The following is a 17,328-nucleotide window of genomic DNA, read 5'->3' as shown; positions in this document are numbered from 1 at the left end:
CTACCAACTTTAATTATTTAATTCTCATAGCCTCGAACATACCGCCGGTTTATTTAATTATTAATTTGCCGGTTGGTATTTTTTGCCAGGACTCGATTCTAAAATGGCGTTTGTGTTCTCTTCTGTGACTCCAACCCAAGTCGAGCCCTTTGTTCCACTTTTTTGGCGGGCTTCTCCACAGAAGCCTCCCAAAAGTGGTGCCACTCTGTCTGGGTACCACAGGGGGTGTGGGAGGGGGTTTAGGCACCCTAGACTGAGTTACCTTGGTAACTCAAGTCGCACTCTTGTGTGATTGGCCCAAGTGGTGAGCCGGCCGGCTCACCACTTAGCCTGTTTGATTGACAGCTAGGCTGAGTGAATGGGGGTATGCTGCATAAAAGCAGGGCTTTGGGGACTGGAACTTCAGAAGTCGCCACAGGACCTGAGAATCCGACGAGGGAGAAGCTGAGCCGACCTACCATGACGACACCACCGGTGGAGCCCTGCGGAACCGACTCACCACTTCCCGACGACAGAGAAGATCTCCCGGCTGGAGAGGCTTCTTCCCCTGACTGGTGGGCACAACCAGTTTTACCTTCTTTCTTCGCACCCCAGACCGGTTTGTGGTCGAACTGCCCATGCCAAGCACCCCAGCGGCCGGATAGCCACTCACCACTGAACTGCGAATCAACGGACCGCTCCTTGTACATGAGAAACTCTGCGGCTGGTTTCTTCCCTGGCAGTGCAACAGACTCCTGTCTTCCTCCACGACGAGATCCTCTCTTCCCCCGGACGAAGCACCGTCTTGCATCCGCTGCCAGGAACAACTGCCCCCGCTGGAGTGTTCTCACCACTTTAAGGTACCGTGTCCGCCAGGCCTCCCTTTGCTAAAGATTGCTACAAGGTAATAATAACCCCTTAACCTTCTGGACTGGGCTGGCCGCCTTGACCCTCTAACTGGTCCCTTTCTTTGGTCCAACTCCTTTTTGAACCGTTACAAGACTTTTGTGCATTGCAACCGTGTGACCTTGGACACATTTCGTTTCGATCCTCTTAAAGCGGATCCGGCCTACTGACTCTGAATTCACGGTGTTACTTTGCCTTCTTCTCTTGTGTGTTCGTGAAGAAGTGTTGGGATCTGTTTTAATGTATTCTCTGCTTTTCTCTCCCTTTTTAAAAACAAGTTATTAGAGTGCCATCTACGTTAAGCGCTCACCGCTGTCTGAAAATAAGTGGGGCTTTACTTAAGACTTGTCTAATATTCTTTTAAGGGAGTGTATATCTTTTAGTGACCGTGTTTTTGAATTGCTTACTATTAGTGCCTGTGTGTTTTTCTAGATGTGGTTTTAAATAAATAATTATATCTCTTTTACACCAAGCCCTGGTCAGTGTTTACTTGTTCTATTCTTAACCTATTGTGAATACACTGTATACTGCCTAACTCTTCTTGAGGGAAGTCTGACTGCTCAGCCACAGCTACCAAGTGAATCTGTGTGGTACAGACTGCTACCAAGTGGGTTTACTGCCAAACACCTGTAGTCTTAAATCTTTTGCAGTGGTCCCAGAGGGATCTGCACAGGGTTCAGCCTAACATATGGTACCACAATTTGCGGTACCGTAATTACCGCCTTCCCCATTCCCATTGAGCCCTATGGGGCAAAAATGGGAATGGGGAAGGGCCAATGGTAAATGGGGAATTACCGCCCCGCCAACCTTGGAATGGGGTGGTAATTCCCCATTTAACCATGGCGGAGTCGGTAAGTTACCGGCGTTAACCATAGGGCTAATACTAATAGCGCCATTGGTTAACGCCGGGGTCCTAATGAGGGACAAGGTCTTTTTAACACAGTTTTCAGCAAAAGATGAAAAACTGCTTTGTCTTTAGACATTGTATTAAAATGTAAAACCATCAAAATATCCCCATAACAAACTGCTTTGAAAATAATCATACACTACTGAAAGTTTTTTTAAAAAGCGCATGTATGAAGGACATATGCTAGGGGGATATTTAACCTGTTTAGGGGAGCCTCCGACCTAACCACGAGGGAGGTATGAGAATAAGTGAAAGGATTTGCAATTACTAAAGGCCTCTAATGTGTGAAAGCCTTCCAATAGGAAACAGGGACAGCCCAGGGCCTTTCTGGTTCAGGCAGGTACAGATGGTTCACCCTTTGCTCTGGCTTCACTTGGGTACTCATACTTGGGCTGAGGCAATGGATTTATGGGGACCTGGGCTGGGCATCTGCAAACTCCAGTGTGACAGGGGAGCCCAAAGTCTTCTAGTCGGTATTACAGGCCAGCACTCAACAGCAGTCATCTTCCTTCCCACTCTGCCCGTGCTACAGCCTGTACTGTTCTCTCCAAACTACTAGAACTGCAGGGTCTCGTCCTCTTGGTCTCTGGCGCTCATTAACTCCACTTTCAGGCTTGACATGATATAGACTGCACAAGTAATTGCAGAGCGAGGTTTCAATTTCATTCAACCCCACAGTCTTTTAGCAGATAGAAGTCACTTACTTTTATAAAACACATTATAGTTGATTCCATTTTTATTAGATTTGTTAAAAATATTTACTTTGGCCCTGATTTTGAAAACATTCTCATCAAAAAGAGTAAGTGCAGTCTACAATTCTATAATTATAATGCCAAGAGACAATTCAAACTACTTGAAGAGACATGATATAGACATTTCACGTTTAACTAGAACCAGTTGTATTTTCTGCACCGTACTTGCTATTTTGACAATATCACGTTTCCCCAAATAGAAAATATTGATTATTGTGGGAAAAACATACGATATTATGACTATTGAGACATTTAAGTGCAATAAGCCAGAAATAGCTAATCCAAGGTACATACTCTCCGATCCTTTTGTCCTGGTTACAATGTTAACAAATGTCCAATACATGATGCATCCAGAACATGTTACCACAGTGTTGCTGCTACTTAATATTCTACTCAATAAGATCATTCTTATGAAATCACATTTGCAGGCTGTTTTCCAGACAAGTTCTCGTGGAAGCCACTTTGTGTGGGATCATGCTTGCCCCAGGATACCGTTTGAGACAAAGATGCATTTGGGAAACACACCTTTATATGTTCGGATACTTTGCCTTTTAATATTGAAGTTAGTCTAAGATATAGCAGGGACTTAAGATGCCAAAGGGCGTTTTGTTTCTGATCCACATTAGGTGAAACTGGTTTGCTTTACAGGCTCAGAGGCCCGGGTATTCAAACACTGCAGCTGCGCCCATCCCGGTTCCGATGCACATGGACACCACTCCATAGGCTCTGAAAACATAAGTAAGAAATCAAAAATCACTAAAGCGAGATCATAAAAACATCCAATCTAGCATTTCTTTTGACAGGGCTTTTTTTTTATGTATCCTTTAATCTTATTTCATTACATTTCCATAAATCACATAGGCATGTGGGATTGCTGGGCAGCTTTGAGAGAGGTCTGTCTTTTGCTGATAATCGCATTTAAAGTAACACTGCACCTAAATTATGACACTATTCTGAGCAGTCGCTTGAAATCTATGCAGCTAAAAAGTGGGTGCTTTCAAAGGAGATTTGCATACCCACGGCTGCCGATCTTGCCAATGGTCATTCTGTCCATGTCGATTTCTCTTACGTCATTCAGTTCTGCCCAGGTTTAGGATTCCACCTTCCTCTGCAACATCTGGTCTACAAGTCACATTCTCTCACCCCTTTGTAAACGACCAATGCCCTCCACTCTGTTATCAATGGTGCATTTTGTACGCGTTTTTGTTCCAAAAATACATTGCTTTCCCTGTGTTTATTTTTTACAAATACATAATAAACAACTGATGTATGTGAGATAGTTGACGCACAGTACAAATCAGAATAAGTGATCACAGGTCCCACATGGGTGATAAAATGGATCAAGCACCACTATGGTTTACCTCTTTTGGTCTGTGCTGGAAAATACACAGGTGAATTCTAGAGGAGGTCCATGAGGAAAAAACATTTGGGGGGTGGGGTGCTATTGGATTTTCAACATTCATCATAGTCTATGGTTTTAACAAAAAATTTAAGTTACAAGATTATTTCCACTAGTGTTATCGCATATGTTGGGAACTAGTAAGTCACATACATCTGTACAATGAAGGTTCATTTAGATGTTTAGATAGAAATAGATTATGCATAATGTAAGTATGCTTGCCGTAGATTTCAGCATAAACAATAGAAAAAAAATGTATAAGATCCAACAATCCCTCCACCCGCTATCCTCTAGCGGGAGAAACAGTCATAGTTGGCATCAGAACTGGACGATCCTGGAGGTAGCTGCCTAATGTTGCTGGGCTTGTGTCAGATTATAGCTCATGTGTAATGTCCCACTAATTAGGTAGATAAATTAAATATGCGCGCACAGTCTTTGTGGGCGATAGCGGCTTTGGTATTTTGAAATTACTAATGTTACTTATAGGGCCCCAGACTTTAAGAAGGACTGCATACTCTGCATTCATTGAAAATGTCACCTTTTCCTGCCTCATAATGTTCCAGAGGCACTGGAACCACTGTAGACAAGAGGGAGCTTTTTTCCAAAATGTCGCCATTTGTAATTTAGCTATTGTTATAAATAAAAGATGTTACGCTCCTGGTTGACAAGTCCATTGCATCAGTGTCCACTACATCGCCTCCAACAATGGTCAGACTCCTTGGGGTAGATCTGCTTAATGAGGGGGGGTTAAGTACCAGCATGCCATCACTTTGTATGTGGTTTCGCTTCGTAGCATTGATCCACCCAAGTTAATCCTTCTCACACATTGTGGCAGGGTTCAGTAGATATATTAGCGCCCAGAGCCTCTTCCCACTTCACCATTTATCCCCATCTGACGCGTTTCTCTGGAGGTTTTTAGTAGTTTCTTTTTAGTATTTTCAGAATTAAGTATTTGGTGCCATCATGACTGGTAATTAACCTTTATAATGGGGTTAGTTCCCTGCAGGCTGGCTCTCTGTTTATGGGGTGTTGAACCCAATGCTTTAGATGAAAATATGATAATCTTATAATTTTCGGTCAGGCTGTATTGTTCCTTACGCTGAGTGTATGACTTATTCAATCAATCTATCCAGGTTTATTGCGGGTTAAAAACCAATAAAAACAAGAATCACAATACGTACAAATTACAATAAACATGGTTAAAAACAAGAAATAAAATGTAACAGATTTTCCCAAATTCATTTTATAGTAAAAAGGATTATTTTTTTTTACAGTGCTAGTAGATGTTTCCTCCTATGCAAAGCTCGTCTCATGTATAACCGTACACACCATGAAACTCCTCCAGGGAGATTCTGCCCACGTTGAAAACAATAACGGTGGTCGACATTGGGAGACTCCTGCTTATCGAAGTTTGATTTTCAGAGTTTTTGCACATGTATCATGATAGGCTGGGCAAAAAAACAAAATCGGTCCAATCCTCACCGGGGCTGAGCACAATAAACAGTATTTTTCAAGAGGGTTTTATAACCAGGCTACCGTAACTGACCTTAAACGGCAAATGGTTATACCTAGCTCTAGTTATAAGATTCCTTTCAGAGGGATTATTGGCCCATAGTAAATATTGTTGCATGGGCAAAGATGTACATTTTGCATGCAATCGGTTGAAAGGAAGGGCTAGGTCTCGTGTCTCGAAACTGAAGCATACACAGATTAGATCCAAGCATTCTGGTGCAAACAAGTAATCTGAGGTTTCTATTTTTACAAAGTAAGATTACACATAGGAAAGCCATGGGGATAAGCACAGCCCCCCTTTTGCCCAATATGGCTTGAATGATTGAGTAAAGTCAGCTGTTGAATTGCTACAGATACGGAGCCAGTGATAAATGGGCTGTAAGGGGGCGCTGTTGCGCGGCTAACAGAATGGGCGCGGCCTGAGAGTGCTCCAGCAGGGGCTCCGACATTCTGCTACATATCCTGCACTTCAGACGTTCTGACCATCTCACGAGATACGGTATGTTGACTGGGAACAGTTCCTGCACGAGCTGAAGTAGGCGCGAAAATCGAGCTCCTCGTAATTCCAGAGAAGAACAAGTTACTTTCTTACCTGGTAACGTTCTTTCGATGGGATGGTCCGACAACATATTCCATATCTATGACATGTAATCACCACAGCTGTGCTGCTTCGGAAACTTTTTTCGGCGTCTGCGTCCTGCGTCGATGACGTCGATGCGCCGTCGTCGAGGACCTCCTCCGACGTCCGACGTCATCCGATGTGATAAGTAGGACGCACAACGCCCGTAGCCTCAGTTGTAGTTTTTTCCCCAGAGCGTGTGACATTAGTCAACTGCCAGTCAGACACAAAGCCTTGCGGAACGTAAGCTGCAATCGCAAAAGAAATTCTGCAGCGGGGAAGGCAGGGCGGGAGCGATATGGAATACGTCATCAGACCATCCCATCGAAAGAACGTTACCAGGTAAGAAAGTAACTTGTTCTTCGAGGGGATTGGGTCCTCCGATGTATTCCATATCTATGACAGACTCCCAAAGCAGTACCAGAGCAAGGAGGAGGGAAAAAATTTAGAATCAAAATTTAGAATAGCCAATCAAATAGCAGAGCAAAGGACCGCCTTGCCAAAGGCCAGATCCTGTGCTCGGATGGAATCAAGGGAATAGTGACGTACAAATGTATGTACTGAAGCCCAGGTGGCTGCATCACAGATGTTGCGAATAGGAACACCCCTCTGCAGGGCAGTAGATGCAGCCATACCCCTGGTAGAATGGGCCCGCAAGCCAGCCGGTGGGTCCTTACCCGCCAAGCGGTAGCACTCCGAGATGGCCAAAATAATCCAGCAAGACAAAGTCTGTTTCGTCACAGCTTGCCCTAAACGCTTTCCAGCGTAATCAATAAAGAGTTGATCGTCCACTCTGACCCGGGACATGCGTGAAACATGAAAGCTTAAAGCTCTCCTAGGATCAAGCCTATGGAGCCTCTCCTCTTCCTTACCAGGATGCGGAGGAGGATAGAATGCCGGAAGAACAACCTTCTGGGCCAAATGAAATTCCGTCACTACCTTCGGAAGAAAAGAAGGACGAACTCTAAGGACAACCCTGTCCTTGTGAAATACAGTGAAGGGTGGCTTAACTGAAAGTGCCTGTAACTCACTCACTCTGCGAGTTTTCAGAGTTAACAGCCTCAAAGGGCAAGAATGTAAAGGCTCAAACGGAGCACCCATAAGAAACTTAAGAACAAGGTTTAAATCCCAACCGGGCACCAGGAAAGGTGACGGAGGGAGCACATTAGTGAGCCCTTTCAGAAACTGTGAAATTAAAGGGATTTTAAAGTAAGAACACTCTTCAGACGAGCGCTTAAAGATGGACAGCGCCGCCAGGTAACCTTTAATGGTATCCACTTGCAAGCCCCTGTGGGCCAAAGAAAGTAAAAAGGACAGAACCATGGGGATGTCACATGCAAAAGGATCCACATTCTGAACTCGGCACCAGTCGCAGAACTTACGCCAACGGCAACGGTACAGAGACTTTGTTGCCGGCCTTCGGGCCGAAAGCAACACCTCCATCACGTCTTCAGGGAGGTCCCAATCCATATACCTCAACCTTTCAGAAGCCAAGCGTGAAGGTTGAGGGATCTGACCTCTGGATGGAGAACCTGACCCCCCCTCCCGTGAGAGCAGATCGTCTCGGTACGGAAGACGACGCGGAGGGCAGATGGACAAGTCGAGAAGGTCCGGGTACCACGACCTCCGAGCCCACGCCGGAGCAATGAGGATCATCCGGGAACCGAACTTCCGTAACCTCCGCAGCACTTGCGGGATGACTGGGACTGGAGGAAACGCATACAGCAACGGGAACGACCACTCCACCACGAACGCGTCTCCCAAGGCTCCTTTTGGAGGAAATTCCCGCGAGCAAAACCTTTCGCACTTCCGGTTGACACTGGAGGCGAAGAGATCCACTTGAGGGGTCCCCCAAAGGGCGAAGATCTCCAGGAGAATCTCCTGAGCCAACTCCCACTCGTGAGAGATCGTGCTCTGCCTGCTCAGAGCGTCCGCCGTCACGTTTTCGTCTCCGGCCAGATGAACTGCCGAGATCGAAACTTCCTGCTGGATGGCCCAGAACTCGAGCTGCATCGCCTCCCTGCACAGAGGAAGTGACCCTGCCCCCCCCTTTTTTGTTGAGGTAGTGCATGGCCACTGTGTTGTCCGTCAGGATCAGGACACTCTTTCCTCGCACAGTCAGCAGAAAAGCCTTCAGGGCTAGCCTGAAAGCCCTCAGCTCCAACAGATTGATATGGAGTCTGGACTCCGACGGAGACCAACGACCGCTGACTGTCAGCCCGTTGGCATGAGCTCCCCAACCCGTGAGGGATGCATCCGTCACGATCGTCACCTCCGGCCAGGGAAGCCAAAAAGGAGTGCCCTTCATCAAGTTGCCTTCGACGGCCCACCACAGAAGGTCCCGGGCGGCCGAGGGCGGCACCTGAACCGGGTCCGACATCCTGCCGGAGGACTGCGACCATTGCGTCTTGAGCGCCCACTGCAAAGATCTCATCCGCAGGCGAGCCTCTGGCACCAGAAGAATGCAGGATGCGATGAGGCCGAGCAGCCTCAAGAACTCGAACGCTGGGAGCGTCTGGGCATGCTGAAACTTGTGCACCATCTGCTGAATGTGAAGAGCCCTCACCTGGGGAGGAAAACACTGCCCCAGGGAAGTGTCGAGCACTGCTCCGATGTACTGGAGCCGCTGTGTTGGCGTCAAATGGGACTTCTTTAAATTGAGGGAGAAGCCCAGCCTGTGAAGGGAGTGGCAGGTGACGGACAGATGATCCAGGACTTGCTCGGGAGAGCTCCCCCTGATCAACCAATCGTCCAGGTAGGGGTAGACGTGAATCCCCCCTTGCCTGAGATGCGCTGCCACCACCACCATGAGCTTGGTGAAAACCCTCGGGGCGGAGGTCAATCCAAACGGCAGGACCCGAAACTGAAAGTGCGAGTCGCCAACCGCGAACCTCAGGTACTTCTTGTGCTTGGGATGGATCGGCACATGGAAGTAAGCATCCTTGAGGTCGAGTGACACCAACCAGTCCTGAAGCTGGAGGGCCTGGAGGACTTGAGAGAGAGTAACCATCTTGAACTTGTCCTTCCTGAGGAGTTTGTTCAAACCGCGCAAGTCCATGATGGGTCTCAATCCCTCGTCTTTCTTCGAAATTAAAAAATAAGGGGAATACCATCCCATGTTCCTCTCCGCTACAGGCACCAGTTCTATGGCGCCTTTCTCCAGCAGGGCTTGAATTTCCTGCGCAAGGAGCGGATCCGGACTCTGCAAAGAGAGGTTCCCCGGTGGATTGTCATGAGGCCTGTGCCGAAAGGGAAGACAGTATCCGTGGGTTATGATCTCCAGAACCCACACATCTGAAGTAATGGCTTGCCACTCTACAAGATGCTGCGCCAGCCTTCCCCCAACCGGCGAACCATGGGACATGGCCTCATGACTGAGTGGGAGCGGCCGCGGCGTTACCTGAGGGCAAAGAGGCAACTGCCCGAGCGGCCTTGGCACCACGGGTACCCTGTCGTCCACCTCTGGTACCCCTGCGTTGGCCTCTTTGACTGCCAGCTCCTCTCGCTTTACTGAAGGACGAGTAATAGCGAAAGGAACCACCCCTCCACTGCTGTCCCCTAGGACGAAAAGGCAGAGGTTGGCGAACTGCAGCGCCCAACGACTTCGCTGCAGCTTTCTCAAGGTTCTCGTCAGCCTTGCTGCCAAAAAGGTGTTCACCGTCAAAGGGCATGTTGAGGAGCCGAGACTGCACATCAGGAGCAAACCCCGACTTCCGCAACCACGCAAACCTGCGTATCACGGTGCTCGCCGCCATGGACCTACTGACGCATTCAGCTAAGTCCAAACCCGACTGAACGGACTCACACATGGCATCCTTACCATCCTGGACCATAGCAAGGAAACCATCCCGTTCGTCCCCTTCGGGAATATGTTCAGCCGCTAACGCAACACAGTTCCACAGAGTGTGTGTGAAACGAGACAAGGCACAAATGGAGTTGGCCGCCTGAAGCGCCATACCACCAGAAGAAAACACTTTCTTCGCCCAGCCATCAAAAGATTTGTCGTCCCTATCAGGAGGGATGGTAGGGTACGACGCCTGCTTTGCCGGGGCCGTGGCCGCCTGCACCACCAAACTCTCCGGAGTAGGGTGCCTGGTCAAGTAGCAGGGGTCGCTACCGGCTGGATGGTATTTTCGCGACAAGGATCTACCCACCGCCGGGAGACTCTCCGGAGCAGTCCAAGCCGCCGCCACCCTTCTCTGTAAAGCCATATGGAACGGCAGTACCGGATCAGTTGGGGGACCAACATCAAGGATGTCCATCAGATCATCCTGCACAAACTCCCCTGGGGGAGCAGACCATCCCAAGTACTCAGAAACCCTAGCCATAAGGCGCCGGTACGAGGAATCGGCATGAGAGCCAGGCTCAGGCCTACAAAACTCCACCTCCGGAGAGGTGTCCAGTCCACTGGCATCATGCAGTGACTGTCTCAAATCGTCAAACTGACTATGGCCCGAGACAATTTCATCTGGAACCTGACTAGGAACCAGGCCATCAGAATCCTCATCCGCCTCTGAAATATAGTCCAGGCGGCAAAAAGAAGGCACCCGAGAGTGCTTGCTCTTAACCAGAGCCTTCCTAGGGGGTTCTCCCGTGCCACGGGGTACCTCCGACACGAAAGGCGTCGATGGCGTCGAGCGAATCGGCGCCGGCGTCGAGAGAACCGGCATTGGTGCCGAGAGGATCGGCGTTGACGTCGAGGAAATCGGCGTCGACGTCAGATGCAGCGCCTCCAGCATCGGCGGCGTCGACACAGCCCTCGAGGCCGAAGCCCCGAGCGTGTCCCTCGACGACCTGAGCGTCGACGGCTTTGACGACTTCCTCGGAGCCGAAGCATCGAGAAAGCCTGTCGACGCCCTCGACGCCTCAGACGTCGATGTCTTCCTCGAAGACCTCACAGGTGCACACGGTCTCGAACGCGTCGAGGACCGGGACCTGGAACGGGTACGGCGAGAACGAGTCTCCTTGTCCGAACGGGACCTCTCCCGTGACTCGTGCCGACCACTCTTGCGAGCGGTGTCTCTCGACCTCTCACGACCGACCCCACTCGGGGGCACGGACGGCATAGTACCCTGGACTCAAGAATCGCCAGCATTTTCTTCCCGAAGGAAGCCCATTCCTCTGGCGTCGCACGGCTGGTGGGGTAAGCGACGTGCCGGGCAGAGTCCTCCGAAGAGGACCTGGAAGACGACCGGTGTCGGCGCTTCCGAGAATGCCTCGAAGAGGCTGAGGAGTGGCGAGACCGACTCCTAAAAGGAGACCCACGAGACTTCCGACGATGACGCGGAGAGTCACCCCTCGAATCATCCGTCGAAAGCCCCGCAGACTTCGACTTCCTGGGCTTGGACACCCGGCCTACCGACAACTTCTTCTTACGTTCGCGTAAGGCTTTGGACGTGAGCGACTGGCAGTCGATACAGTCATCCGTGTCGTGGGCCTCCCCTAGGCACCAGAGGCAGGCGTCGTGCGAGTCTGTCACCGACATCTTGGACCCACACTCCCCGCACTTCTTGAAACCCGGACGCGGGGGTCGAAGACGAAGTAGAAGACATCTTCACACGAAGGATTTTCACAAAACGAACAGGTTCGAAGAACCGAGAAGAACAGAACTCTAAAGAGTCGAGGCGTGAACCGAGAATCACGAAACAACACGTTTGCGGAAAAAACGGAACTGAGGCTACGGGCGTCGTGCGTCCTACTTATCACATCGGATGACGTCGGAGGAGGTCCTCGACGACGGTGCATCGACGTCATTGACGCAGGACGCAGACGCCGAAAAAAGTTTCCGAAGCAGCACAGCTGTGGGGATTACATGTCATAGATATGGAATACGTCGGAGGACCCAATCCCCTCGAAATTACCATTCTGTGAAGCCTTGTCATCGCGTCCAGCCCATCCCAACTAACGGTTGCTGATGAGCCAACTGCTGCGCCTGCCATTGGGACGGGGTGCGCTACTCCTGGGCACGCTTCATTGCTGCAGATCTCCACGCTTGGGGCAACACGGATTACAGACACTCTCCCGGATCTCGCTTGGGCTGCGACTCTTCCTCCTGGCTGCTTCAGAGACTCAACGTGACCCCGAGATTCGCAGCCTCTAATATCCAGTAGGCAGTGCGTGGGGCGCCTCTGCCTCGCTTCCTCATCTGGGAGTTCCGGACCGTGCCGCGGTCTTCTGGGGGGCCTCCGGGTGGACTGGTGGTCTCACCGAGGCCCCGGCGCCAGCTCCTGCCTTGGACCTCCGGGTCAATACACACTGGGCGGTGCAGGGTGGCCCCCTCCTTGGTGCTGCATCCTCGGATCCTTGGGGCTCCGTGGTGCAGGTGCTGGGCTGTGGCGGCTGGGCTCCCTCCATTTACCCAGCTCCTTCTTCGAGAGACAACAAGACAAGACGCCGCCCGAAGTCCCTGCCTGGCCGCTCTACAGTGGTGATCTGGCCTTGAACGATCATACGCAGTGAGGTGGGTCGGAGCCCCGCGGTGCGAGTTCCATACCCGCTGCCTCCCTGACCTGAATTGATCACCGTCGCTACCTAGAACAACGGCTGACCCATAAGCCCCCCTTCCGTTGGCTGTCTCGGCCGACCCGGGGCTCCCGGCGGAGGGTGGCGGGTTCCCTGCGCAGGGGCCCCCATATTGTCACCCCTTCAAAGACACTAGACTGAACTCTGAGCATGGCCTCTCAACTCTAGGCTGGGTGGTGGTCTGGCCCTCCAGTTCTCGCCTCGCCTTTCCCGCTTGGGCTTCGCGCATTCGCACGCAGGTTGCAGGACACTCACTGCGCTCCAGGCGCAATCAGCACACAAGTTCCCCATTGCACCCTGCCGGAGCTTCCCGACCGTGGGCTAGGCTACGGTGGGGGCCTTCAGAGGGAGCAGAGGCACGTACAAACCCCCCAGGACATAGCAGTTCCCCCTTACTCTGCTACATGACCACTGTCAAGAGGATCCCTCATCTGGCAGTGCGCTTTAGGGGTATGGGGGTGCCCACAGTGGTTAGCTAAGGCGAGCAATCTCCGCATCCACCTTGAATAACCGAGCACTATAATTCAGCACCTGCCATACGACCCACCCGCCTATTGGACTGTATACATAAAGAGTTCTGCAGGGTGGCGTACTGCCGGGTAACATACTTAATTCTTCTCTTCCGCCTCATGTCACCGGCGGCCTGCTCCAGCGAGCTAGTGGCTCACAATGCTCTCTCACTGGAAGGTTATGATATAGAGGTCTCTTCTAGCTTCCTTTTGGAACTGGCCACAGTACCCTCACCAATCCAGCGGTGGACGCTTCAGTAGGGTCCCCAATCACGCCTGGCCCCCACCCAACTGCATAACATCGATACCCTGCGCATACTAGCGGTGGTGACCCGTGCTGAGCCCAATCCCAAGGCGAGTGGTCGAGGTCGGCAGATCACACCTTGGGGCAATAATCCTTACCCGCACAGCCTGGAGTCGCTGTGGGACGCAGCAGGGGGGGCACACCTGCCACCGTCTCCCTGTGCTTTGGACCAGCAGGGCCTCGGCTGCGCTGTCGGTCTGATGACCTCAGCGTTCCTGTGCCCCTTGGCATCTCGACTCACCGGACCTCTCCTTTGAGTGGGGTGCAAACCTAATCCCGCTAGTTCATTTTGGCTCCTACTGGCGCTGGCAGGTTACTTTGATCCCGCTCCCTGGCCTTTGCATCACAATCACCCAACCCCCGTACCCCTGCTGCCTTCCTTTTTAAATTAGCACCTGTGGCTCCAGAGTCCGGTGGCCCCTCACTCCTCTTGGTGGCAGGCTCCCGGGCCCTCCCCATACCAGATTGGTTGGTCCGGAGGTGCTTGGGACCAACAAGCAAATTATCAGCAGGGAAACCCCTGTAATGGGGAACCAGAAGAAACAGGCTAAAATGGATCAATTTGCTAGATCGGACCCGCCACCACTGGGAGATGACCCTGGCCACTCCCATGTGGACATCTCAGCCCTTAGCCAAACTCTGCTTGCTTTAAAAAGCAGCACAGATAATCTGGGCACTAAAATAGACGCGCTTACCAGCAAAGTGGACATATCTGCGGTTAACATCGACCAACTGTGTGGCAGGATGGCGGAGGCAGAGCACTGTATAGGTGACAGCAAGGAGAAAATAGCAGATTTGCAGCATGAAGTAGCATCCCTTCAACAAACGGTCAAAAAAGTAGTGGCCAGTAATGATGACCTTGAAGTACGCTCGAGAAGAAATAACATTATAATCACAGGGGTCCCCAAATCCACACTAATTGACAACATGGAACTGTTTGTTGGGAAGCTGCTCAGGGAGGTCCTGGACAACCCACCTGTTACTAGCCTGTTCATGGTGGAGTAGGCACATCGATCTTTGGCTGTCAGACCACCTCCTGGTGCCCCTGAGAGGCCCATAATTGCGCGCATTTTTAATTACCGAGCCCGTGACATCCTCTTACGGACAGCGAGGCGGAAAAAAAAAACTTTGCAATGGGGCTCAGCAACTATTCGTCTGTTTCCAGACTTTAGTCAGCAAGTACAAGATCTGAGGAAGCCCTTCCAAGCTGCGAAAAACTTCTTGAAAAAGAAGAACATCCGTTACGCAATGTTCTTCCCTGCAAAGCTAAGGGTGATCTTCGAGGGGAAAACTTTGTTCTTTACAACCCCAGAATCAGCAGAATGGTTTGCTACAGAAATTCCGGATTCTGGTTCCTCCCCGCAGCACTCCCCCTGATATGAGTAATCGAGGGCGGAGCCCCAGCTTGTGGGTAGTCACTCTACGGGGGTCCCGCCTAACTACATATCCCCCATTTGGCAACTTCTGCAGTTACTGGGGAGAATGGTTCAGATCAGGTCAAAGTTAAACGTGGTATTTACCCTCTGCCCAATTGGGAGCACACTGGCCGCTAGCACCCCCCATCCCCAGCGGCAAAGTACCCAAGTTGGATGATGTTCCGGGTTACGTGGGAGGAAGGTGGGATGGTTCAGCCCTTAAGTTGGTGTTTCTGGCGTGGGTGGGCGTGGGTGGAGGGGTTTGCAATGTTGTACGAGTTGGGATTCAGGGTTTGGAAGGGAGGGGAACTTCTTTCGGTGTTCTGAGCCCTATTTAGCACTCAGTCTTGTTAAAGCACCCACTACTCTACAAGATAATCAGTACCTTTAAGATATATCCTGCAGATTACACCCACAGTCCAGCATCGACGTGACGCATCACCCAGTCCCTAGGTCCCGATCCACTGAGGACATCACTCTCCTTACATGGAACATCCAGAGGTTCACTAATGGGAAGAAGACTCGCCTTATATCGAACTACGTACAATTTCACCACATGAATGTCCTCTGTATCCAGAAAACTCACCTGGGGAAGGATCACAAGCTTCCCGCTCTGGCCGGGTGGGGGAGCCATAGGTATGGCTCGTCTTACACCACCCACTCCCGCAGAGTCTCAATTTACATCCATTGGAATTTAAATTACATAAGGTGGTAGCTGATGACAGGGGGCGCTTTGTCTTGGTCGCGGGGGAAATTGTCGGGTGTTCTATACTATTTATAAATATATATGGTCCCCATTACGATTACCCAGAATTCTTCCAGTCCTGTTCTGAGCACTTGCGAATCTTTCCGGGATACGAAGTGGTGTGGGCGGGAGACTTCAACTTGGCCCTATCATTGACACGAGACAGGTCCACCTCAGTGCAGTTTTCCCTTAGTTAGGCAGCTAAATAATGGTCATCCATCACCGTGGACTATGCCCTAGTTGATATATGGCGCCTCCACCACCCAGTTAGCAGTGAATTTACTTTTTTCCCCGAGCTTACACTGGAGCTCCTCCAGGATAGACTACATTCATTTGTCCCCAGAGCTGGTCCGTGTTACCACCAAAACATTGATTTTATCTCGCACCCTTTCCGACCACTCCCCCATCCTGGTACAGTTCACGGGTCCTCCTGCCCTCCACCTCACCCCCCAGGCAGCTCCGATGGAGATTCAGAGCCCGGGCGCTTGAGGATATAGCATTTCGGGAAGATATTCGTCAAGCCATTATGGAATTTTTCCAAATAAATGCCAACTCTGTTCCAGGTCCCAGGGTTGGCTGGGAAATGTTCAAAGTGTTTCTTAGGGGATGGTGTATCTCTCAGGAGGGGAGCGTCTTAAAGTGCATTCGCAGATCTATCGCGTCTAAGGAAAACGATATAAAAGATATGGAGAACCTTCTGGCCCAGAATAATTCCTCAGAACTCCAGGCTAGCCTGGAGGATAAAAGGCAGGAGATCCGCTCATTGATGGCAGATGAGGATAGATACTTGGGCGATCCCATAGCCGTTGCTAGATACGGGGAGGGTGACCGCCCAAGCAGAAACCTGGCTTGGGCGATAAGGCAGGAACGGCAACTTGAGCCCATAATAGAGGTAGAGACTGCCGAGGGAGACTCTTTTAGGGACTCGGGGAAGATAGATGACATATTCCGTAGCTATTATGAGAAGTTATATTCAACCCAGTCCATGGCAGGGCACGACAATATTGTTCAATACTTAGATAGGATCGTCTTGGGGTGGCTGGACCCGGCAGCCGGTTCGTTGCTGAATGACCCCCCCCCACAGACGAGGAATTTCTTAAGGTAATCCAATCCCTTCCCAACGGTAAGGCCCCAGGGACTGAAGGCATTACCGCCGAGCTGTACAAAACCTTCTCTGCCCTCCTGATTCCCCATCTATGCCGAATGTTCAAGACGGCTAGCTCGACAAGGGTACTCCCTGAGTCCACCAGGGCAGCTCTGGTGACAGTTTAGCTTAAATCCGACAAGGACCCAAGACAATGTTCAATGTGCTTCTCTCCTAAAGTCCTGCTCCTCGTGCAAATTGCCCATTACGCTGCGCCCCTCTGGTGAGTGGATCTTCCTTTTTGTGTCCACCTAACCTCCATTTTGCGGCCCAAACGCCCTGTTCTCTCCCTCACGCAGGCCCCTCTTGCAGTCCCGGCTTCCTGGTTTCCCTAGACCCGCCCACCCGCCCCTTGATTTGCCCAGCACTCGGTGTGCTTCTCTACTAAAGTCCTGCTCCTTGTGCAAATCGCCCATTACGCTGTGCCCCTCTGGTGAGTGGATATTCCTTTTTGTGCCCACCTAAACTCCATTTTGAGGCCCAAACGCCCTGTTCTCTCCCTCCCGCAGGCCCCTCTTGCAGTCCCAGCTTCCTGGTTTCCCTAGACCCGCCCACCCGCCCCCTGATTAGCCCAGCACTCTGTGTGCTTCTCTCCTAAAGTCCTGCTCCTCGTGC

The 17,328-nt window shown here is 50.9% G+C and overlaps 1 protein-coding gene across 1 annotated transcript in view; it reads right to left on the bottom strand.

Moving 5' to 3' along the window:
• Positions 1 to 2,510: 2,510 nt before the first annotated feature.
• ACAA1 (acetyl-CoA acyltransferase 1) overlaps positions 2,511 to 17,328 on the bottom strand; it is a 268,026-nt gene continuing 253,208 nt past the window's right edge. Inside the window, exon 12 of the mRNA XM_069647684.1 lies at positions 2,511 to 3,270. Within this exon, the coding sequence (XP_069503785.1) occupies positions 3,195 to 3,270 (76 nt within the window). The 3' untranslated portion in view covers positions 2,511 to 3,194. The remainder of the gene's footprint in view (positions 3,271 to 17,328) is intronic.

Source organism: Ambystoma mexicanum, chromosome 2q, assembly GCF_040938575.1.
Source record: "Ambystoma mexicanum isolate Mex_15411 chromosome 2q, UKY_AmexF1_1, whole genome shotgun sequence".
NCBI classification, from domain to species: domain Eukaryota; kingdom Metazoa; phylum Chordata; class Amphibia; order Caudata; family Ambystomatidae; genus Ambystoma; species Ambystoma mexicanum.
The sequence above is the reverse complement of the archived record's forward strand: the minus strand, read 5'-3'. Positions and strand labels throughout refer to the sequence as shown.